At 44.6% G+C, this 23,944-nt stretch overlaps 1 protein-coding gene across 1 annotated transcript in view; it reads right to left on the reverse strand.

Annotated features, from left to right (window-relative positions):
- Window positions 1-23,944, reverse strand: part of ptprn2 (protein tyrosine phosphatase receptor type N2) — a 724,318-nt gene that overhangs the window by 57,714 nt on the left and 642,660 nt on the right. Inside the window, exons 15-16 of the mRNA XM_055664540.1 lie at window positions 12,381-12,528; window positions 9,426-9,499 (exon numbers count right to left, since the gene is read on the reverse strand). Coding sequence (XP_055520515.1) covers window positions 9,426-9,499; window positions 12,381-12,528 — 222 coding nt within the window. The remainder of the gene's footprint in view (window positions 1-9,425; window positions 9,500-12,380; window positions 12,529-23,944) is intronic.

The following is a 23,944-nucleotide window of genomic DNA, read 5'->3' on the forward strand; positions in this document are numbered from 1 at the left end:
GGAGAGGTGGAATATTGCGTTGGGGGACCAACGCTCCCTCATGATGCTGGGACCCAATGGGTCCCACTTAGTCTAGTAATCTATTTGATTAAAAGTGTCATCCTGACGACTTCCTGTCTGCGCTGTATATTGATTTTAGAAAAATCGTTACTATATATCACTATGATTTTTGACCATCTTAGTCACAGTCCTCCTCAGCTGAGCAGGCCCTGAGGATTTTTCCCATCGATAAAAAAAGTTAAGAGTGTTTAAAAAAACCTTGAGATCCTCATGCCTGTCAATCACCGCGATGAAGGTAACACCCCTTCCAGGGTGGGGGGCAGGACTATAAAGCCCCGGATGCCTGGATGTGACTCAGTCACTCTGCAAGATCGCGAGGGAGAGGCCACGACTCTCATTCTAAGCTGTGGATCAACTGAACTGTGATTCTGCAATGTACTTGAAATAAATGATTTGTTAGCCCTTAACGACAATGCCTTGAGTTGGCTGGTTGCCCTGCCTGTGCTTGAAATTGCAATGCTTTATTAGGTCCGACTGTGTTTGGAAGGAATAAATGCTTTATTAGGTCCGACTGTGTTTGGTTCAAAAGTCTCGTTCATTTCGTGACTTCCGCTTAGTGGACAGGTCGTGCTGATCAAACAAACTCAGGTATGAGACACAAGCAACTGCAGATTCAAATTCAGGTGTTATGTACATGATCACAGCACCTTCAAATTTCCTCCATCTCTAAGTTGGTCTTCTATTCTGGCACCTGGACACATTTCAGCCCACTAATAGCCCATCTGCTCAGGTTAAAGAGCAATCATGAAGGTTCAACACAGGTAGAAAATTGGACTGAGAGGTTTAGGTGCAATCAACCCAGAACTTTGTTGTCGAATAGTAAAATAAATGCAGATAATAGAACCTTGTGGCATTGTTGTGAACTTTATGCTTGACTCTTGGCAACTACTGCAGCAATGTAAAAAGTATCCTCTCAGAATGCATCAATTGCTTGGTTTGGCAACTGCTCTGCCCCAGACCGCAAAAAATTACAAAGTGTTGTGGATGTAGCCCACTCCACCACACAAACCAGACCCCCCCCCCCCCCCCCACTTTGACCATCTGCATCACACTGCCTTGAGAAAGCAGTCAACATAATCAAGGGCCGCTTTCCAATCAGGCAGAAGACACAAAAGCTTGACGGCACTCAATCTATGTCTGGTTTCTACATTGTAGAGAAGGCCAGATAGTGAGCAACAAATGCAATACATTAGATCGCACGCTGCTTCTCGGGAAATGATCGTTTGGATGCAGAACATCTGCCCAATGCAGGCACTAACAGCCAAATTACTTACTCCTGAGGAAATAAATGAAAAAGAAGGAAAGAAAATATTTGTTTAATCTTCCCGATATTATTGAGTTAATATTTAATTCAGTTGAAAAGCTCCATAATTCCCGACCTTGGAAAAATCTGATATAGTGTCCAACTAATATTATATGTTAATAATCAATAATATAAATAATTATGTAGATTCCAACAATGAAGTTCTTGAAAGATCATAATAAACTCGACTTTCAATGGCATTATTGTAAAGAAATTGCAAATCACATATGACTTTAACCATGACGAGTCCAAAGTTCTGGTTGTAATTGCTACTTTAAAACTTGACACATTGTTTTTTAATCTGATTTAATCTGCTTCTTAAGAGATCTTTATTGAACATTAACTGCTTAAAAGCAAATTAATTGTGTCCTGTAGCCCATGATCAAGAGTTTAAAGCACACTAAGCCTTTAATGCACTAGACAACTTCTGGCTGCCAGTGGTTCTGTAAGGACTCCAGCTCCACATTGACTTACACAGCCCCACCATTCTAAGGGAGATTAGCCATTATTCCTGCAAGCTTGATATTTCACTACACTTTAATAATGACCCATTGCATCACCCGTAATTATCGCAATTTAATTTGACGCAGTAGTTCTCCTGACATTGTAATTATAAGCCTTACTCGCATCTAGCTGAATAAATATTGCTTTTGGTTCTTTTTTAACACATTGTTTAACAACGACAGGCATGGATTAGGCCTTTGCCATTCTTACTGGATCTACGCAACATGATAAAAAAAGATTAGCGTGGGAGCATTTGTGCCTGATTTTGAACCTATATCTGCATGAATCTGTGGGTTGTTGTCACTCCGGCAACCATCCCACAGTCTCCTTTCAAAATAGGCAGCATTTAAAAGACATTACGTTCTGACAGAAAAAAAACAAAATCTCACTTGGAACATTAATGCACCTTTCACTTTTGGATGTGGACCAACCTTACAATATCAGCAGTTGTTTTGCAGGTTGCAGTGACCTGATTATTGTAACTACCATGTATACCAGCTTGTATCTGAGTGGCCAAAAACAATATTGGGAGCAGTTTATATGCTAAAGCTCTTGTGTGCACCAGGTTGATTAGATTATTTTCATTGGCTTCGGGACCAGGCAGTAAAACGTCCTGAACTGATGATGGTGAGGGTGTCGTGGAGTCATAGAGAGGTGGAAACAGACCATTCAGCTGGTTTAGGTTTAGGTTTATTTAGACTTTAAACTTTAGAAATACAAAGGGGAAACAGGCCCTTCCTTCGGCCCACTCATTCCACGCCGACCAGTGATCACCTCGTACACTAGCACTGTCCTGCACACTAGGGCCAACTTACAATTTTACCAATGCGAGTTAACCTACAAACCTGTATATCTTCGGAATGTGGGTGGAAACTGGAGCACCCAGAAAAACCCCACGTGCTCACAGGAATAGCGTACAAACTCCATACAGACACCACCCATAGTTAGGATCGAACCCGGGTCTCTGGAGCCATAAGGCAGCAATTCTGCCACTGCCCCACTGTGCCGCCCCTTCTTATTGTCAAGTGTACCGAGGTGCAGTTAAAAGCTTTGTTTAGCAACCTATCCAAACAAGCCAGTAATCATTAAAATTGAGTCAAACTCGTGCAATAGGACAAAGGGGAAGATACAGAGTGCAGAGTATAGCTCTCAATGTTGTATAGCACATCAGTTCTATTGACAAAGTCCAATGTCACAATGGGATAGAGGAGAATCGGACAGGAGTCTAGCTTTTGGAAGGACGGTTCAGAAGCCTGGTCATTGAGGGGAAGAAGCTGGTGGTGAGTCTGTGCCGACCAACAAGCCCTCAATGTTACACTAGTCTAATCCTAAACCATTTTATTCCTCCCATGTTCCTATTAACTAACTACCTCCTAGATTTTAGCCCTCATTCACACATAAGGAGTAATTTCCAGTGGCCCAGTAAACCCGCATATTTTGGGGCTATGAGAAGAAAGGAGTGCTCCTGGAGGAAACACATGCAGGGAGAACATGCAAACTCCACACGCATAACACTGGAAGTCAGGAATTAACCCTGGTTGCTGGAGTAGCTCTACTATCTGTACACTATGGATGGCTCAATTGTAATCAAGTACAGTCTTTTTACTGACCGGTCAGCTCGCTACAAAAGCTTCTCACTGCACCTCGGTACATGTGACAATAAACTAAACTAATGTGCCATTGTTCTGTCTGCAGCAGTGATAGGACTTCAATTTATCTAGCAGGGGGTGGGCGGGGCATGGCATTTTGAGCTCACTAAAAAGCAAAAATTTCCCCACCCATGTAAACATTTCCCCGCCTGTGAATCCTTTCTGAGATGGCCAGACAGTAGCCCACACCAGTCCCAGGGACATAGGGGCACAAGGGACTAGCTGCAAAGGGCAATCTGTACAATGCCAGGGTTGGAGAAGTTGTGACCCTTTGCCAAGCCATGATTGGCAAGCAGGAAGTAGGGTAGGTCAGATCCAGCAGAGTCCTCCACTCGGCCAGATGCTTGGACCACAGCCTTATACTTACCAATGTCATGTTTTGCCCAAGAGTCAAGCAGAATGGCCACATGGCTACATCCTTGGTAGTTATTGGATCACATCATTTCTGTGCGAGACACCGTATGATGTTCGCATCACGATACTATACGATATGATAGAACTTTATGTATCCCATTTAATCTATTCAATTAGTTTAATCAATCTCTGTAAAGCACTTTGGTTCAAAGTGATTTTGTTTAAAAGTGCTATATAAATAAATATTATTATTATTATTATTATCCCAGGAGGGAAATTGGTCACCTCCACCGTGATGGGTAGTCATGAGCTGATTATACATGGTAGTTACAATAGTCCTTTGGTGGAGTGGCCACCATTTAATCCCCTGTTACTCCAACTGCTTGCCCACCAATATAAGGGCATTACCAAATACAATCCTGCAAGAAAATAAATGCTGAAGATTCCAAGGTCCCTGCAAAGAAAGCTGATCTCAGGCGATGTCTGACAGAGAGACCCCAACAGAGTTATTAGTGTTTAAAAAATGTTGAGATTCTCTCTCCTTTAAGGCTCTTTCCGGAGGAACTATAAAACCCTGAAGTGCCTCAGTCAGTCTCTCTGCAAGATGGAGGAGCGAGAGGGTCACGTCTCTCAGTCTGAGCTGTGAATAACACTGAGCACATGTCTACTAAACTGTGAGTGGTTTTACTGACCTGTCACTGCCCTTAATGTGGTTTGAAAGTATAGTTTGGAAATGGTAAAGCTGTGTTGCCTTTGGTTTGGAAATGCTAAAGCTGTGTTGCCTAATCAAAGTTGCCTTGCCTAATTAAAGTTGCCTTGCCGGCTTTATAATTAAAAGTCTAATCTTGACCACTTCCTGTTTGCGCTTTATATTGATTTTAGAAAAAACGCTACCATGTATGGCTGTGATTTATGGCTATCTTACTCAAAGCCCCCCTCCGCTCATCAGATGCCTAGGATTTTTCCCATTGATGAAAAATAAAAGAGTTATTAGTGTTAAAAAATGCTGAGATTATCTCTCCTGTCAATCACGCCATGAAGGCCATGCCCCTTCTGGGTGGTGGGGGGGGGGGGGGGGGGGGGGGGGGGGGGGGGGGGGGGGGGGGGGGGGGGGGATATAAACCCTGAAGTGTGGGCGTGGCTCAGTCTCTGCAAGATGGAGGAGGGGGAGGTCACGACTCGCTGCCTTTAGTGGCCTTGCTCCCCACGTGAAATGGTATGAAACTGAACTTGAATTTGGTGGCCTTGCACCCTGGAATTTCAAGGAATAGCCGTGAGTCAACTACCAGCCCACCAGCCGTGAGTGAGTAAGCTGCAAGCGCAACAGGCTTGAGTGACTGAGCTGCCAGCCCAAGAATCCATTCAGCCGACAATGTCCATTTTAGCCCTCTAGAAACCAGTCCCTTCAGCCCACACCATCCATACTAGCGCTCCAGAAAGCCACCCCACCGGCCACCAATATTGGAATTGGTGGAGAGGTGGAATATTGCATTGGGGGACCAGCCCTTCCGTGTGATGCTGGGACCCAACGGGTCCCACTTAGTCTAGTGGACTCTAAAAACTTACCAACCACCAAAGTCAGACTAACTGACACATAGTTTCCATACTAACTGACCTATAGTTTCCACATATTAATGGTGGTTAATCATGGGAAATGCCAACTTCAGAGGACGGTGGACGCTCAGTGATCAAGGCGATTCTAGGTTCAGAATGACAAAGACATCTCAGGGATTGAACAAAGGGTGTTGCCTGGATTGGAGGGCTTTAGTCATAAAGTGAGACTGAAAATGGATGGACACAAAGTGCTGGAGTAACTCAGAGGGTCAGGCAGAATCTCTGAAGAACATGGACAGGTGACGTTTCGGGTCGAGGCCCTCCAGACTGGGTGGAATGTGGGTGGAATTGATGTGGGGAACAAAATAGGGTTAGGGTAGGATTATGTTAAATGTGCGATTGATGGCTGGGTCAGTGGGTTTCAAGGTCTAGGACGGAACTGCGGATGCTCATTTACACCGAGGATAGACGCAAAATGCTGGAGTAACTCAGTGGGGCAGGCAGCACCTCTGAGGAGAAGAAATAGGTGACGTTTTGGGTCGAGACCCTTCTTTGGGTCCGAAACATCACCCATTCCTTTTCTCCAGAGATGCTGCCTGTCCCACTGAGTTACTCCAGCATTTTGTGTCTATAATGGGTTCAAGGCATGTGTTAGAAGGAACTGCAGTTGCTGGTTTAAACCAAAGTTAGACACAAAAGGCATGTGGTATTTGCTTTAGACTCTAAAGACATATATCATGGTCAGATCGCTAGGAGAGGATTTGAACTCAAACACTTGCAGAATCAAAGGCGGGAGTGTTACTTAGTGAGACACTGCCAACATCTGCCAGGAGGACTGAAACATCAGAGTAAACATCTAAACATAGAAGCGTTCAATCCCATTAGGCTTCCTCTACTGTTTTAGTTGCTGCAGGGAACTGTGCACCACAGACTAATATAAATCCAACTCAGCCCAGCAAGATATTTTCAGGGGGATCTATGTGATGTGGTAATATAATGATCAAATTATAATTTAGGCAGATGCATCAGTTCAACAGCCCAGATGAATAAATCAGTAGCAAGACTGAAATAGAATTAATAAAGGGAAGCAGATGTGGTTTTCATAAGTGTCAGCCTTAGAGTCATAGAGTTACATTATACAGCGTGGAAACAGACCTTCAGCCCAACTTGCCGATGCCAACCAGCATGTCCCATCCACACTAGTCCCACCTGCCTGCTTTTCAGCCATATCACTTTAAACCTATCCTATCTATGTACTTGTCTAATTGTTTCTTAAACATTACGATAGTACCTGTCTCAATTACCTCCTTGTGGCAGCTCGTTCTGTACACCCATCAACCTTTTTGTAAAAATGTTACCCTTCAGGATTCCATTAAATCTTTCTCCCTCACTTTAAACCTATGTCCTCTGGTTCTCGATTCCCCTCCTCCAGGCAAAAGACTGTGCCTTTACCTGATTTATTCCTCTGAGCTAAAACTAACTCTCTAAACTAAGACTAAACTAAAATTATGCTTTGGAGGTAGGAGCAGCTTCCTGATGGAGTTAGCGAGAGATTAAGGATTCAAACCATCTGTGAACCATGTTTTGGGCCATTTAGAATTGGCCAAAAGATAAAACTGGGAGTCTAGTGATGGGAAGATGTTCACCAGGTCAGATGAGGTAGCCAGGATGGAAGCTCCCAGATTTCAAATGGAAACACCAAGGATAGAATAAGATCCCCTCTATGGACATATGAGCAGCAGTTAAAGCAAAACTTATTGACCTACTTGAGGAGAAGGTCGATATGCGCAGATAAGGAAGCCAATAGAGGTGGCACAGAGGTAGAGTTGCTGCCTTACAGCACCAGAGACCTGGGTTTGATCCTGACTACAGGTGCTGTCTGTACGGAGTCTGTACCTTCTCTCTGTGACCGGATGGGTTTTCTCCGGGTGCTCCGGTTTCCTCCCACACGCCAAAGACGTACAGGTTTGCAGGTTAAGTGGCTTTGGTAAATTTTAAATCGTCCCTAGTGTGTAAGATTGTGGTAATGTGCGGGGACTCGGTGGGCCGAAGGGTCTGTTTGCTCGCTGTATCTCTAAACTAAACTAAACTAAACTAAACTAAACTAAACTAAACTAAACTAAACTAAACTAAACTAAACTAAACTAATGGAATTGATATTCAGTAAACAATTATTTTGCATTGTCAATGTGATGGAATAGTCAGATCACCAGTCAGCCACTTGTGTGCAATGTAGCAGATAAATTTGGTTGGTGGCGGATTGGGTAATAGCACCAATCTGCCTAAGATTGGTTGGGAGACTGAAAGTGCGCAAAGTAGGGTTTCTTGTCTTGTACCTGTGGATACTTATCTGCCAAATATACTGAGCAGAGGTGATTTTCCACATCCAGATTATCACCATATGTTTAACCATTATAATGTTTAGTTTATTGTCACAGGTACAGAGAAAAGCTTTTGTAGTGTGCTAACCAGCCAGCGAATAGACAATACACCATACATGATGACAATCGAGCCATTCGGTGTACAGATATATGATAAAGGGAATAACATGTATAACGTTTAGTGCAAGATAAAGCCAGTAAAGTCTGTTCAAAGATAAAATCCTTTTATAAAACTATCGGTTTGGAAAACTGTAGACACAAAAGCAACATGCCTGACGGTGATTGATCTGGGAGTGTAGAATTAGTCTTCTCCCTCATGATTCCAGATTTTGTGGGAGAATTTATAGTGGTGTAAAAGTAGGATTGCTGTAAGTGGGTGGATGATGTTCAGAGCAGGTTCGCTAGGACTGAAGCTAGGATGATATCTGTGCAATGAATTCATGTATCGTCATAACAGTGCTTCCATCCGCCTTGTCCTCACATCCACTGGCAGCAGATTCAAAAGTAACTTCAAAAGATACAATGTCGGAAAGGAATAAAAATCAGCAGGGTGATAGGGAGTGTGCAGGGATTGGCGTCTAACTGGGCGGGTCCCATAAAGAAGAGATTTGTGCTTCAATGTCCTTTCACTTCACTTTAGAGGGCCTTACTATTGTAATGCAGGACACGCAGCAGAAAACGCGTACACAACAAGCTACCATGTATATTAATGTGATATTGACCACATAAACTGATTGAGAAATGTTGATTGTCCAACAGAAAAACATTACAGTACAGAAGGGGTTCATCGAGTCTATGCGGCTGCAAGTATAGCAATCCCTCCAATCTGACCCATCCCTCGCTCTTTCCTCATGGTCTGGCAAATGACTCGCCCCCAGTCCTACATTGGAATATTAGGCTAGGCTGTATGCCCAACTTTCTGTAGTGGAGTTTTGAACCTAGAATCTATTGCCTTGCAGACAGATTACCTACTTAATCATAGCTGATGCTGGGAATTTTTTGCCACAGGCATGACGGCACAAATAGTGAAAGGCTTGGATAGAGTCGATGTGGAGAGGATGTTTCCACTAGTGGCAGAGGTCACAGCCTCAGAATTAAAAGACGTTCCTTTCGGAAGGAGATGAGGAGAAATGTATTTAGTCAGACGGTGGTGAATCTGTGGATTAATTTTGCCACCGAAGGCTGTGGAGGCCAATTCAATGGATATTTTTAAGGCATAAGCTAGATTCTTGATTTGTACAGGTGTTAGGGGCTATGGGGAGAAGGCAGGAGAACAGGGTTGGGTGAGAAAGATAGATCAGCCATGATTGAATGGCGGAGTAGACTTGATGGGCCGAATGGCCTAATTCTGCTCCTATCACGTGACCTTATGACGGGCGAAATGTCCTGGACAGGATGATCTCAAGCCTTCAGACAGAGCATTTCCATCTTAACCGCTTCAACAATAGAGAACCTGGCAGTTACAGAGCCTCAGATAGACATGTCCATCAATAACGAGTGGTTAAATCTTTCAACCAGTGCACGTGGCGAGGGTCAAAATGATGACCAGCATGATAGATTTACTTCCAAAGTACAATCACTAAAGACAGACAAGGCTGGTTAATGATGTGAGGTACTTACAATAGGGCTTGCGTTGATGTAGTCAGAGTTCGAATGACTCAATTCAGCCTTGAGCGTTATTCTGGAGTGATCATCTGCAGAGAAGAACAATATGTTAGCTCAACATCTGTCGAGACTTCTTGCCACTAGATATATTCGCCTTTTCCTCTTCATTCAATTTTCACTCCCTTTTCATGCTTGCTCCTCGGTGAATCAATCTAGAGCTCATTTATCCAGGCACTGGGGTGTGTGACACTCACTCAGGCATCTTTCTTCACCTCGGTGTTAGGCACCTTGACCACTGTCCTGACCTTGTTCAGGATATCAATCAAAAGCATTAACTCTGAATAATTCTCCCTCGTCGCTACCAGATGCACACACGGGGTTAACTGCAATGCTGCAGTAAGAAGATAATATGTCCCTAGTCATTTCTGAAGCATCATTTTCAGAATTGCGGCTCGGTTTTGATCAATTCTCATTTTCACAAACTCCATGGAACATGGTCCAATCTTCCTCAATCTCTCATCAGAAGAAATCCTTCTGATCTCAGGAACTAATTCACTGATTGATTCACTTTTGCTCCCAGCTGTCTCTTATCTTTCAATTGACAGGAGGAGGTGATTTCTTTTCCCCAGAATAGGAGCATTGATAACTAGAGGGCATGGGTTGAAGGTGAAAGGGGAAAGATTTAATAGGAACCTGGGGGGCAACTGTCTCACGCAGAGGGTCATGGGCATATGGAAAGAGCTGCCAGAGGAAGTAATGAGGCAGGTAACAACGTTTTGAAAGATATTTGGATAGTACATGGATAGGAATGTTTTAGAGGGATATAGGCTGAATGTGGGTAAATGGGACCTGATTAGATGGGGGATCTTGGTCGGCAAGGACGAGTTGGGTCGAAGGCCTGTTTCCATGCTGTATTAGTCTATGACTCAGTGGCACCATATCATGATACCCACGGTGGATGGTCGATGAGAGCGTTGAGAACCACCGTGAGGAGGGGAGGGGAAGAACAATGGAAGACCCGGCCATGAGGGGAGAGGGGAAGAACAATGGACAATGGGGGGGGAGATAAAGCACAGTGGGGACACAGCGGTGGCTGCTATGTGTATACATTGTGTATGCAGCAAAGAATCTCACTGTGCTTAGTCACATGTGACAATAAAGTATTCCTATTCCTATTCCTATACCAAAGAAGTCTGTTCAGCCAGACAGGAGGAAGCCAGCTCCCAAAAGGTCACCTTATTCGCCCCCTTCTGATTATTCCCCTGTACACCAGCCACTTATTTTTTTTTTCTCACATTAACTCCCACTTGATTCCTTTTGTCATTCACCTTTGACTTGGTTAACCTGCCAGCGTGACTTGCAGAGGGGGGAGGAAAAGGAGCAACATGGTGGAGGCCCACATGGTCACGGGGAGAATGTGCAAAGACTGGATAGAGTGGGTGTGGAGAGGATGTTTCCACTAGTGGGAGAGTCCAGGACCAGTGGTCACATCCGCAGAAGAATAGGAAGGAGATGAGAAGGAATTTATTTTAGTCAGAGGGTGGTGAATCTGTGGAATATTTTACCATAGAAGACTTAGTCAATGGACATTTTTTAAGGCAGAGATAAATAGATTCTTGATTAGTACGGGTGTCAGGGGTCATGGGGAGAAGGCATGAGAAAGGGGTTGAGTGGAAGAGATAGCTCAGCCATGGTTGAATAGCGGAGTATATTTGATGGGCCGAATGGCCTAATTCTGCTCCTATCACTTATGAACTTATGACAAGGTAGTGCCTGAGATCAGGATCAAACCCCAGTCCCTGCAAGGTGCGTGAGGTGTAGACACTAACTGTACTAAATGCTCAAGCAGGTTTGCCATGGGGTCTTGCTGACGAGCCTTAAAATGGAAGGCACATCATTGCTTTGAGCATGAATGCCCCCTTCATCTCCTTAGCAAGTACAAAAGTCAACATCACATCTTTAGAACAGTGGGTAAACTAAACAGCAAAAGCCATCTGTGCAAATCATTGGAAAACACAAAGTGCTGGAGTAGGTCAGCGGGTCAGGCAGCATCTCAGGAGAACTTGGACAAGTGACGTTTCAGGACGGGATGTTTAAGAAAGTACTGCAGATGCTGCAAAATCGAAGGTAGACAAAAGTGCTGGAGAACCTCAGCGGGTGCGGCAGCATCTATGGAGTGAAGGAAATAGGCAACGTTTCGGGTCGAAACCCTTCTTCAGACTCCAATCCGAAACTGCACCATTCCACATTCTCCTTAGATGCTGCCTGACCTGCTGAGTTACTCCAACAATCTGTGTTTCCACAGAATTCCACAGATTCATCACCTTCTGATGAAATAAATTCCTCCTCATCTGCTTTTTAAAGGAACATCCTTTAATTCTGGGGCTATGACCTCTAGTCCTAGACTCTCCCACAAGTGGAAACATCCTCTCCACATCCACTCTATACGAGCCTTTCACTATTGGGTACGTTTCAATTAGGTGCCCCCTCATCCTTCTAAACTCCAGCGAGTGCAGGCCCAGTGCCATCTAATGCTCATCGTATGTTAGTCCACTCATTCCTGGAATTATTCCTGTAAACCTCCTCTGGACCCTCTCCAGAGCCAGCGCATCCTTCCTCAGATATGGTGCCCAAAACTGCTCACAATATTCCAAATGCGGCCTGAACAGTGCCTTATAGAGCCTCAGCATCACATCCCTGAGAAGCTGTTTCATGTCCAATCTTGTCACAAATATCCAACAGTAAAGATTTTCTCCCACTGGGGGAGCTTGGTCCTATCCACATCGACCCCACTTCTCTTCAACTAAGAATGGTCCGTTCTGTTCTGGTTTGGACAAAACATTTTCCTCCTGGAATGCTAACCCTGCTTTTATTTCACAGTTGCTGCCTGCGTGTTGTCTCCACTTTCTGTTTTCATTTCAGATTTTCCAGCATGGGCATTGTATTGTGATTTTAAGGAAGTAAACTTACATGGCACCACCACACGAGTCCTGTTCTTCTTTTCATTCTCCTCTTGGTCCGCGATGCTGCTGTTGTTGGGCTCTGCCTGGTAAGCGCTCAGAGCTTCCCATTCTTTCACCAGACGGTTCTTGTTTCTCAGGTGATCCTCCATGTAGGACTAAAACACAAAAAAAAGCATCCTGTTTATCTCGAATAGCATTCTGTTTATTTTGCTGTGTTGTTCCATTCAAATGTGCCTGTGCAGCAGGTAGGAATTTATAGAAAGGAACCGCAGATGCTGGTTTACACCAAAGAAGGACACAAAGTGCTGGAGTAACTCAGTGGGGTCAGGTAGCATTTCTGGAGATAAAGAATGTGTGGCGTTTTGGGTAGGGACCCTTCCTCAGACTGTTAGTAGAGGGGAGGAAACTGGAGGTAAGAAAAGGCCAGAACAAAGCACAGCCGGCAACAGATGACTAAGGAAAGGTTGAGCCCATAATGGCTCATTGTTGGCTGGGGAAGAGGTGATAACGAAGGGATATAAGGATCTGAACAGTGGAACTAGTCGGATGGCTAGGGTGGGGGAGGGGGAAGAGAGGGAATGCAAGGGTTACTTAAAATTGGAGAAATCCACATTCATACCACTGGGTTACAAGCTGCCGAAGCAAAATATGAGGTGGTGTTCCTCCAGTTTGTGTGTGGCTTGACGCTTGACAGCAGGAGAGGCACAGGACACAGAGGTCAGTATGGGAATGGGAAGGGAGTTAAAATATTTGGCAACCGTGAAATCGTGTAGGTCAAGGCAGACTGAGCGTAAGTGTTCAGCGAAACGATCGCCCAATCTGTGCTTGGTCTCGCCGATATATAGGAGTCCACACTGGGAACAAGAGATACAGTAGATGAGGTTGGAGGAGGTGCACGTGAACCTCTGCCTCACCTGAAAGGACTGTTGGGGTCCCTGGATGGAGTCGAGGGAGGAGGTTTCGGGACAAGAGCAGGTAAGAATTTCATTGTTCTGGTCATAGTGCAGACAGCAATTAAACACTCTTCTCTTTTGAATCTCTTGAAAAAGACAGAGCCATTTCATAACATTGCTCCAATAATCTTGCCTTGTAAAACTAATTGCGGAACATGCGTGAAGTTGGAAAGGTGCCCTACAGATTTTCACAGTATTTCTATCCATGATGGGGTTTCTTAGGGATTTATTCCAGCAGCAGTAGATTTTGACAGGATTTGTTGCAAAGTCCGTGTTTTACCATATAATCCTAACAGTTTTGTTCTAAAACCCACGGGGTTTTACATTCTGCTGTGTTGTGCTCTTATGTGAAAAAATGTCTTCAGTCTTTAATAAGCTCCTTTGCTATTTTAACGAAGTATTAATCAAGATAGATATACAATATTATGAGGGGCATAAGTAGAGTGGATGGCGAGAGACCTCTCTTATCAGAAACTTATCTAATCAGACAGAGGTTTAAGACAGAGTCTTACAGTGTGGAAACAGGCCCTTCGGCCCAACTTGCCCACACCGGCCAACATGTCCTATCTACGCTAGTCCCACCTGCCTGCATTTGGCCCATATCCCTCTAAGCCTGTCTAAATGTTGCGGTAGTACCAGGCTCAACTACCTCCTCCGGCAGATGAGACAGGTACCATCACAACATTCATGAAGCATTTATACAGATACAGAAGTAGGAGGTTTTTAGAGGGGATGTGCAAAATAATCTTTCCACCAAGAGGTGTGGTTGGAATGTGGAATTGAACAGGTGGTGGAGACAAGTACCCTCACAGCACTTGAAGAGTATTTAGATAATCACATTGTGGCCACGAAGGCAAGGGATGAATGCAGGCACATGGGTTTAGTATGGAAAGATACTTCAGCGTTGGCAGAGACATGCTGAGCAAAAAGTTCCATTCCATGCTGCACGATTCTATGGCATTATGATCTATAAAGGTGCTCTTATGATTTGTGGAAAGGTTTCGACCCGAAATGTTGCCTATTTCCTTTGCTCCATAGATGCTGCCTCACCCGCTGAGTTTCTCCAGCTTTTTGTCTACCTTCGATTTTCCAGCATCTGCAGTTCCTTCTTGAACACGATCTATAAAGTTTCCACTTTATTTATCCTAATAATTATGAAATCCAACAAGATTTACTTTGAAGTTACTGTGTGTGAGAAAAAGTATGTTTGTTTCTGGTTCGGCTTGAGAAGAGTATGTTTATTTGTTGTGGTACCGAATGGAATTTTGCATCCCTTCTGATAGAATAGATCAGTTGTAATTGTTGTACCAGTATCATAGAAGAACACTTAGTCATTCAATTTAACTACAGTCATTGATTGATTGAATTAATCAGAAGATTCAGTATGGAAACGGGCTCTTCGGCCCACTGCGTCCATGCTGACCAGCGATCATCCGTTCCCATTAGTTCTATGTAATCCCACATTCGTATCCACTCCCTACATGTTAGGGAAACATTTACAGAGGCCAATGAACCTACAAACCAGCATGTCTTTGGGATGTGAGAGCAAACCAGAGTCCCCAGAGAAAATCCATACAGTCACAGGTAGAACGTGCAAACTTCATACAAACAGCACCCAAGGTCAGGATAGAACCTGCGGCACTAGTGCTGTGAGGCCTCAGCTTTAGCAGCTGCGCCACTGTGTGCCATTCTCATCTTATATGTTCAAATACATTTTTCGTTTGCTGGCTTTTTTGAATCAATTAGTTCTGTAAATTCACTCGGTCCACATGACTTGGTTTAATGAATTATCAATTTGTAATTCCAAAAACAAATTTTCACCTGAGACTTCTGAAGAGAACTGCTCATTGTCGATGTTAAGCATGACAATGGGTTGGGATTTAGCAGGTAGATGCATGCAAACTCATTCGGTCTGCATTTAATAGAGTGAATCTTCTGCTGGTAATTTCCATTGTGAAGCAGGCTCCAGTATCGTCAAAGAGGCCCAACTAAACCTTCTGGAGTAATAACAACCCCCAACCTCAGAGAGCCGGCCACAACACTCACCCCAGGGATAATGGCTGCCAAGGATTTGAGTACAAGCCGTGCACAGGTTATGATCGCTTGACTTATGGACATCCCTACAGCTGAACAAGCTTTTATAGAATCATTGAATTTGAAAATCCAACATACATGCTTGGGCGCAGCAGAACTATTTATCTCTTTGTCTCCCTCTGTCTCTGTCTCTGTCTCTGTCTCTGTCTCTGTCTCTGTCTCTGTCTCTGTCTCTATCTCTCTCACTCCCACTTTTAGTCATTGTTATTTCTTGTTAGCCTTGTATGTTTTTGATGCCATTCATTGCAATAATGTGGAAGTATGCTTACCATATCGATTGATCTATGTGCTGACTTTCTGACTAACAGACACAATCGATTCATGGGCATCTGTAGAATCAGAACCTATTCATTCATTATCCCAGGTTGGCCAATGTACTGAAACCAAATTTAGTTTTAATTTAGACATATGGTGTGGAAACATGGTCTTCAGCCCACCACGTCTGTGCCGACCAGTGATCCACGCACACTAGTTCTATTCTACACACTTAAGGGCCTGCCCCACTTGGGCATCATTTGAGCGTAATTTACGTGACATCATTTACGCGTCACGGGCACGTGATGTGCGCATGGTGAGCATTACACGCGCATGGTGAACATGGTGCGCGGTGACGTAGGCAGTGACGCGCGGTTGCGCGCGGCGCCCCAGGATTTCGGGATGTACAAAACCTCTGCGTGACGTGCAAATGGTGCCCAAGTGGGACAGGCCCTCTAGGAACAATTTGCCTATAAAACTGCACATCTTTGGAATGTTGGAGGAAGCCGGAGCCCCCAGAGAAAGCTCACAGTCACAGAGAGGACGTACAAACTCCATGCAGAGAGCCCCCAGTCAGGGTCGCACTCAGATCTCTGGCACTGTGAGGCAGCAACTTCACCGCTGTGCCACTGTGCTGCCCTGAAATACCATGTACTTTATACCGAAACCAAATAAATATATTTATTTCAGTTAATTCGAGAAGACGTGTATTAATGGCAAATTTACCTCTCCTTCCTATTCATTCAAGTGAATGGGGATGTGTATCCCGCACCGCAAATAACCTGGAGAGGATAAGTGGACACACTTTTCAGCTCAACTGTTAGAAGATGGCACTCCTCTGCCGGACTCCACAAGGAGTCCAAGGTCCGTAAAAGAAAGAAATCAGCAGTGAGCATGTTTCAAAAAATGTTGGGCTAATGTGCATGGATTTCCCAAGAGAAACAGAGTAAGGTGCCTGTAGTTTCTCATGGTTCCGCCAATGCAAGTAGCATGCATGACTGCAGCACCTCACACTCCCCTAGGGTGGCTTACAACCAAATGGTATCAACATTAAATTCTCAAACTTTACAAACTTCCCCCATTGTTCTCCCCTCTCTTCCTTGTACCCCACCTGGACGCACACATATTTCTCCCCTTCCTCCCCTCTCCCCATCCTTTTGATGAAGAACCTGATTGTTTTCTTATGATGACCCAATTATTTTATTGTCACCATTATTGAAATGATCATTTGGCTTTAATTCCAGGATTTGAATTTAAATTCCCCTGTTGCTGCAGTGGGTCTCAAACTCGTGACTCTAATCTGATATTCTTGGCCTCTGGATACTGATTCGGAGTATTAAGAATCATTTGGGCTAAAAGCGGGCAAAAGTGACTGGCTTAGATGGGGCATTGTGATCAGCATAGACGTGTTGGGCAGAAGGGCCTGTTTCAGTGCTGTACGACTCTGTGACTATGATTAACAGGCCAGCATTCGGGGTGAGGGAGAAATATAACAGCCAGGTCAAAAATCCCCACTCAGTTCAGAGGGCTTCCCATGGCCGATGGGCCGGTTGGCCGAAGGGCCTGTTTCCGCGCTGTGTCTCTAAAGTCTAACGTAAAGTCTAAATCTCTAATGAATCCAACAAGGAATGCAGCGAATTGTTGACCCAGAGAGTGTTGGAAACGGGGAACATTTAACCAATAGGAACAGCTGAGCTGATCAGCGCATGCATTTAAGGGACAACTAGGTCAGCATATGATAAAGGAGCGGGTTTGGTTGGCAAGATGTAATGAAACAACTTGGGGGGGGGGGGAGGAGTACACAGCATGGACTAGTTGGGCCAAACAGCCTGTTTCTGTAACCAGAGGCACCCTAGTCTTCCACACAATGAAACACCATTTGCTTCCATCTGGAAACACAGCTCTACCCGTGGGTGTACATGAAAATGCTAAATTTGTACTTGGACGAGCTGGCTTTGTCGGGTTTCTGCAACAACTGAGGGATTTTTGGATAATTCACGAGGACGCAGTGTGCAGTGCGTGAAGCAAAATGTCATGGGAATGAACAATGGCAGATTCACTGGTTTAGTAATCAGCACTGCGGGGCCTCTTTGTGTGTCCGCAGAATCAAATTTATGTCAATCACCTCTCTCTTATTTAATAGCCTGTATTTCCTTGGTTTGATCTCTGGGCAGAGTGGCTCAATTAAAAGATTGCACTAATATCAGGTGAGGAGATCTAGGCTCAGGACCCTGGACCTGGGACATACTGAATGTGTTCTGGGTTTGGCGGGCAGGCGGGTGAATAGAGAGAAGTTGGGTCGCTGGCTTGCAGCAGCCTGGGGCTTACCCATATCGGGGGCACTCCAGTACTTCCAAAGTGGACTGGACTTTAGACTATTTATTTTACCTTTGTAAACAGAGCCGAAAATATGGCCACTGTGCATTTGTGGGTTGTGCAAACGAATTTCACTCTGCTGCGCATACATGACAATATAGGACCATTGAACCAGTGGAGACCTTTGGAAGCTGTTACCTGGTGTACTTTGGTCACCTTATTTAAGAAAAGTATAAGCCTGCCTTGGATGTCGTGTGGAGAACCATCAGATGACTTGAATAAAGGGGGTGCATCATGACGAAAGGTTAAGTAGCGTCACTGGAAGAGCCACTGGAAGTGAGAATGCATCACTTCACCCCCCTCATCTTGCATGGCAGAGGCCTTCATGAGGTGGCCGCATGGCAGAAGCATTTCCGAGATGCCTGGAAGACCCGAAGGCTCGTCAGATGGCGGGTCCCACCCGAAGGCTCAGCGGACTGTGGAACACAGGAGACATCGGCCACGAGGAGCAAGGGCCGGTAGGAGGGTGAACTGGGGTAATGCCTCCAGTGGCTTCAAAGTCGGCTGCAGGAGGCGCCCCCGGGACGCAAAGATGGCTGGGCGAAGAGAGGGACGTTGTTCACGGGCTGTTCTGGTCGAGGGTGATGGAGGAGGCCCTGCAGCTGCCTACATTATCTGGATCGAGAACTGATCCTGGAAACTGAGTGTGCGGGCGGACCTGACCTCAGGACTTTGAAAATGGTGCCAAAACATGGCGGTGCCCGCATGTTTAATTATGCAAAAGGAATTTCATTGTTGCAGTTGCACATGTGACAAATAAATCAACATTGAATATTAGGCCAAAGAGTAGAACCTCCAGTTTAAATTCCATTTGGAATAATTTGGAGGACCAAGAAACCAAGAACTATGGATGAGACAAAATCATAATTTCACGCCGGTGAGACAAAGTTACCTGGACCTCATTCCCATTGACTAGTGATATATAGAAGTGTTGATGGAGCAAGTAATACTGCTGCCTCACAAGGCCAGCAACCTGGGTTCAATCCTGACCTCTGATCATGTGGCATTCCCTTGGCTGCTCTGGTTTCCCCCCACTTCCCAAAGACAGCGGGTTGTCAGGTTGACTGCACACTGTACATTGCCTTTATTGCTTTGGTACGCAGTCGAATATTGGGGAAGTTGATGGATATGTGGATAAAAAAAAAAAATTAAGATTAGTGTAGGATTTAGTGTAATGGGAGATTGACATTTGGCATGAACTCGATGGGCTGAATGGCCTGTGTTTCTGCTGAATTCTCATAATTCTCAATGATTCTATAATTCTAATAGAATTCTAAGAGAATTCTATAATTTTCAATGATTCACAACATATGTCTATTGCACACAGTTTCTGTAATTCATTCAGAAATATCCTCAATGTATCTCAAGTCTTCTCACAATTGAATACAACTCAGTAAGATTACCTGCCATTTGACCTCCCCCCCACCCCCGTGCGTATAGATGCAATCTACTTAACTTTTCTTCAAACCCCCCCCCCTTTTCAAATCATCTTGCAGTTCTCCACATTGTCTCCAGGGCAGGCAAATATTTTCTTAAATAAGGTGGCCAAGACTGCACATAGTACATCGAGTTGAACCTTCCAAAGTGCTCTCACCCCAAAACTCCAGGATGAAGATTATTTTGGCTCCCCTGGTTTACAGTGTGTTGCATGGCATCGACCAGAGATGAACTCCTGGGCCATTACAATACATATACGTAATTGCTATGTGCTTGGTGTTACTGGTGACAGATCTCCGCACATCTGCCCACTAACAGATGACAATATCATTTGGATCAATCAACCTGACTCGATGTACTTCCTAAGATAGACACACAATGCTGGAGTAACTCAGCGAGAGGCAGCATCTCTGGAGAAAAAGGAATAGGTGACGTTTTGGGTCGAGACTCTTCATCAGACTGAGAGTCAGGTGGGAGAGGGAAACTAGAGGTATGGAAAGGTACAAAGAACAAATGAATGAAAAGGCCAAACCAAAGCCAGCAACGATGATCAAGGGAAGGTGGAGCCCACAATGGTCCATTGTTGGTTGTGGAGAAAGGTGATAATGAGTGGATACAAACAGTGAAATTTAGCAGGACGACAGTGAAGCTAGTAGGATGACTAGGGTGGGGGAGGGACAGAGAGAGAGGGTCGTTATGGATAGAAGGACTTTGCATTGCAGCTCCTGCAAAAGTCCGCACAGCGCAAATCTGTGCTAGACAGGCCAGCCAGATCTTTACGCACGTCACATTTTATTAGCAGTATTAAATGCGTAATAACAGATGTCAACAGTGTGTAAAAGGATCATGGCAATCCAATCAAGAGCGGACGAGGTATTTCAGCTTCACTCAGGAAGCAACCACTTTAATCTGCCCAAGCCACTACAAAGCAACCCACCTTCCTGCCTGACTCATCCCAGGCAAAGAAAAAGGCAAAGAAAATCACAGACAATGTTGGGAATGAACTGATGCACAATAACTGCTTCGCCAGCTACACAATTAGTTGCGAGGAGGTGGAACTGTTGTGGAAGAGAGCATTCAGATTCCAGCTGCAGCTTCTCCATTTTGCTTTTTGTTATGCGATAGTGTAAGCCTTGCAACTATCCCATTAATGGAAGCTGCAAGGAGATTGTAAAATAAACCGCGGTTTTGCATTGCTATTCCCTGCTCTGAACGCTTGTCAGCAAAGATCCCAGGTAAATGTAACCAAGGTGTTATTGGCAGCGGCAATGATATTGATTTAGTTTAGTTTATTGTCACGTGTACCGAGGTACAGTGAAAAGCTTCCGTTGCATGCTAACCAGTGATTGGAAAGATTATACATGATTACAATTGAGCCATCCACAGTGTACAGGATGCATGATAAGGGGATAACATTTAGTGCAAAGTAAAGTCCAGTAAAGTCCGATTAAAGATAGTCAGAGGGTCTTCAGTGAGATCGACAGATAGTAGCTCAGAACCACTCTGCAGTGTTGATGTCACATGTACTGAGGCTTTGTCATGCGTGCTATCCAGGCAGACCATACCATGCATGGGCACATCAGGTCATACAAAAGAGCAAGTAAACAGCACTGAAAAGATTGATACAGATAAGGTGCGGGTGAAAACAAAGCGCAACGGCCCACCGAGGAGGGGGGGGAATTAATCCATAGCATTTAAGGTCCAATTTAGAGTCAGATAACAGGGGTAAAGAAGCTGTTCCTCAATCTGGTGGAATATATTTATAAGCTTTTTCATTACTGCCAGAGGAGGGAAGGGGATGAGGGAATGGTCCTTGATTATATTAGCCGATTTGTTCAGGCATGTTAAGGTACTCATGTTAAGGTACTTATAACGTCATACAGTGTGGAAACGGGTCCTTCGGCCCAACCAGCCCACACCTATCTGCATGCCCCATCTACACTACAACTTGCCCACACCGACCAGCATGTCCCATCTACACTACAACCTGCCTGTAATTGGCCTATATCCCTCTAAACATATCCTATCCATGTACCTGTCAAAATGTTTTTTAAACTTTGTGATGATACCCACCTCAACTACCTCCTCTGGCAGTTCGTTCCAAATACCTACTACCCTTTGTATAAAAGTTGCCTCTCGGGTTAAATTAAATCTTTTCCTGCTCACTTTAAACTTCTGGTTCTTGATTCCCCTACTCTGGGTAAAAGACTGTGCATTTCCCCTATCTATTCCTCTCATGATCTTAAACATAAGGTCATAGTAGAACTAGGCCATTCGGCCCAATAGTCTACTCCGCCATTCAATCATGGCTGATCTATCTCTCCCCCCGCAACCCCATTCTCCTGTCTTCTCTTAATAACCTCTGACACCTGTACTAATCAACAATCTATCTATCTCTGCCTTAGAAATATCCACTGACTTGGCCTCCAACGCCTTCTGTGGCAAAGAATTCCACAGATTCATCACCAACATCTTTCCTAAAACAGTGTGACCAAAACGGAACACAATACTCTAAATGTGCAAGGAGGACGTAAAACAGGAATTTAAGATGAGGAAACCCTTGTAGTTGCTGCTGGTAGACACAAAATGCTGGAGTAACTCAGCGGGACAGGCAGCATCTCTGGAAAGAAGGAATGGGTGACGTTTCGGGTCCAGACGCTTCTTCAGGCTGAAGGAGGGTCTCGACCGAAAACGTCACCCATTCTTTCTCTCCAGAGATGCTGCCTGTTCCGCTGAGTTACTCCAGCATTTTGTGTCTATCTTCGGTCTACCAGCATCTGCAGTTCCTTCCTACACTCATTGCTGCTGGTGAGGGCTTGAGGCCAATGAGATATCAGTAAGCCTCTTGGTGCCACATGTTGCCAACTTGGTCTCTTCTGAAGATGCTTTGAAAACCCTGGAAGTGCCATTTTAATTTGGCACCGTCATGGATTTTTGAGAGCTGCGGGCTCAGCATCGTAGCCTAGGACCAGAGAAAACAATTTGCAAAAGCACGGTCAAGTTAAAGAGACCAGCAAAGTGGTGTGAATCTAACCTGTGAACATTGGAGTTGGTGATGTGCCGACTGGCAGAGGAGGGGACACACGAGCAGCAGAAATCAGGGGTCAGAATGGAAAATGGCGTTTGCAAACAAGAGGCATGATTCCAAGGAGCATGCAGGAAACAAGCCCACAGGCATGGCAACGGTCGGGATGTTCATTAGTGATCGCTCAATGTTTATTTCCATTTGCGATTCCTCAGCAAATGAAGCAACACATGGCTGAAGCAAGAACTAGACAACACACGGGTGCGTACTGACGAGTCACATGTAACACACATACGACAAAAGGCAATGCCCATTTCCAGCAAGAGAGAGAGACTGTTATCATCTACTCTTGGAAATTCAATTGGCATTGGCAACTATCACAAACATCCTAAATTCATCGCCCACCAGAAACTCAACTGGACCAATCACGTAAAAATTATGACTGCAAGAGTGGGTCAGAGGCTGAGAAACCGCATCGCGTGACTCACTTCCTGATATTCCATAGCCTTTTCACCAAACAAGGCACATGTCAGGAGCACTTTGATACATGTATGAGTACCATGCCAAGGGCACTGAACAAGCTCAATTCAATGGTCCTAGAGTCGTGGAGTGATACAGAATGGAAACAGGCACTTCAGGCCAACTTGCCCACACTGACCAACATCTCCTATCCACGCTAGTCCCACTTGGCTGCCTTTGGCCCACATCCCTCAAAACCTTCTTAAATGTTGCGATAGTCCCTGCCTCAACTACCTTCTCTGGCACATTGTTCCATACACCCACCATCCTTTAAGTGAAAAATTTACCCCTCTTATAAATTGTTTCCCATTCACCTTAAACCTATGCCCTCTGGTTTTTGATTGCCCGACTCTAGACAAGAGACTCTGTGCGTCTACCTGATCTATTCTTCTCATAATTTTACACACCTCTCTAAGATCACCCCTCATCATCCTGCACTCCAAGGAATACAGTCCCAGCCTGTTCAACATCTCCCTATTGCTCAGGCCCTCGAGTCCTGACAACTTCCATGTAAATCTTCTCTGCACCATTTCCAACTTAACAACATCACTATTTATGTATGTATTGTTAGATCTATATTACCACTGTATGTAGCATGTTAGTACCTGCACTGATGTGAAGCACTTTGGTCAACGAGCGTTGTTTTTAAATGTGTAATAAAAAATAAAATTGACTTGACTTGACTATAACACGGTGCCCAGAACTGAACACAATGCTCTAAATGCGGCCTCACCAATGTCTTATATAACCTCAACATGACCTCCCGACTTCTACACTCAATACTCTGACTGATGAAGGCCATTGTGCCAAAAGCCTTTTTCACCACCCTATCTACCTGTGATGCCACCTTCAAGGAACTATATACCTGCATTCCAAGAGCTCTCTGCTCTACAACACTCCCCAGAGCCCTAC

This window comes from Leucoraja erinacea, chromosome 2, assembly GCF_028641065.1.
Source record: "Leucoraja erinacea ecotype New England chromosome 2, Leri_hhj_1, whole genome shotgun sequence".
Classification (NCBI taxonomy): Eukaryota; Metazoa; Chordata; class Chondrichthyes; order Rajiformes; family Rajidae; genus Leucoraja; species Leucoraja erinaceus.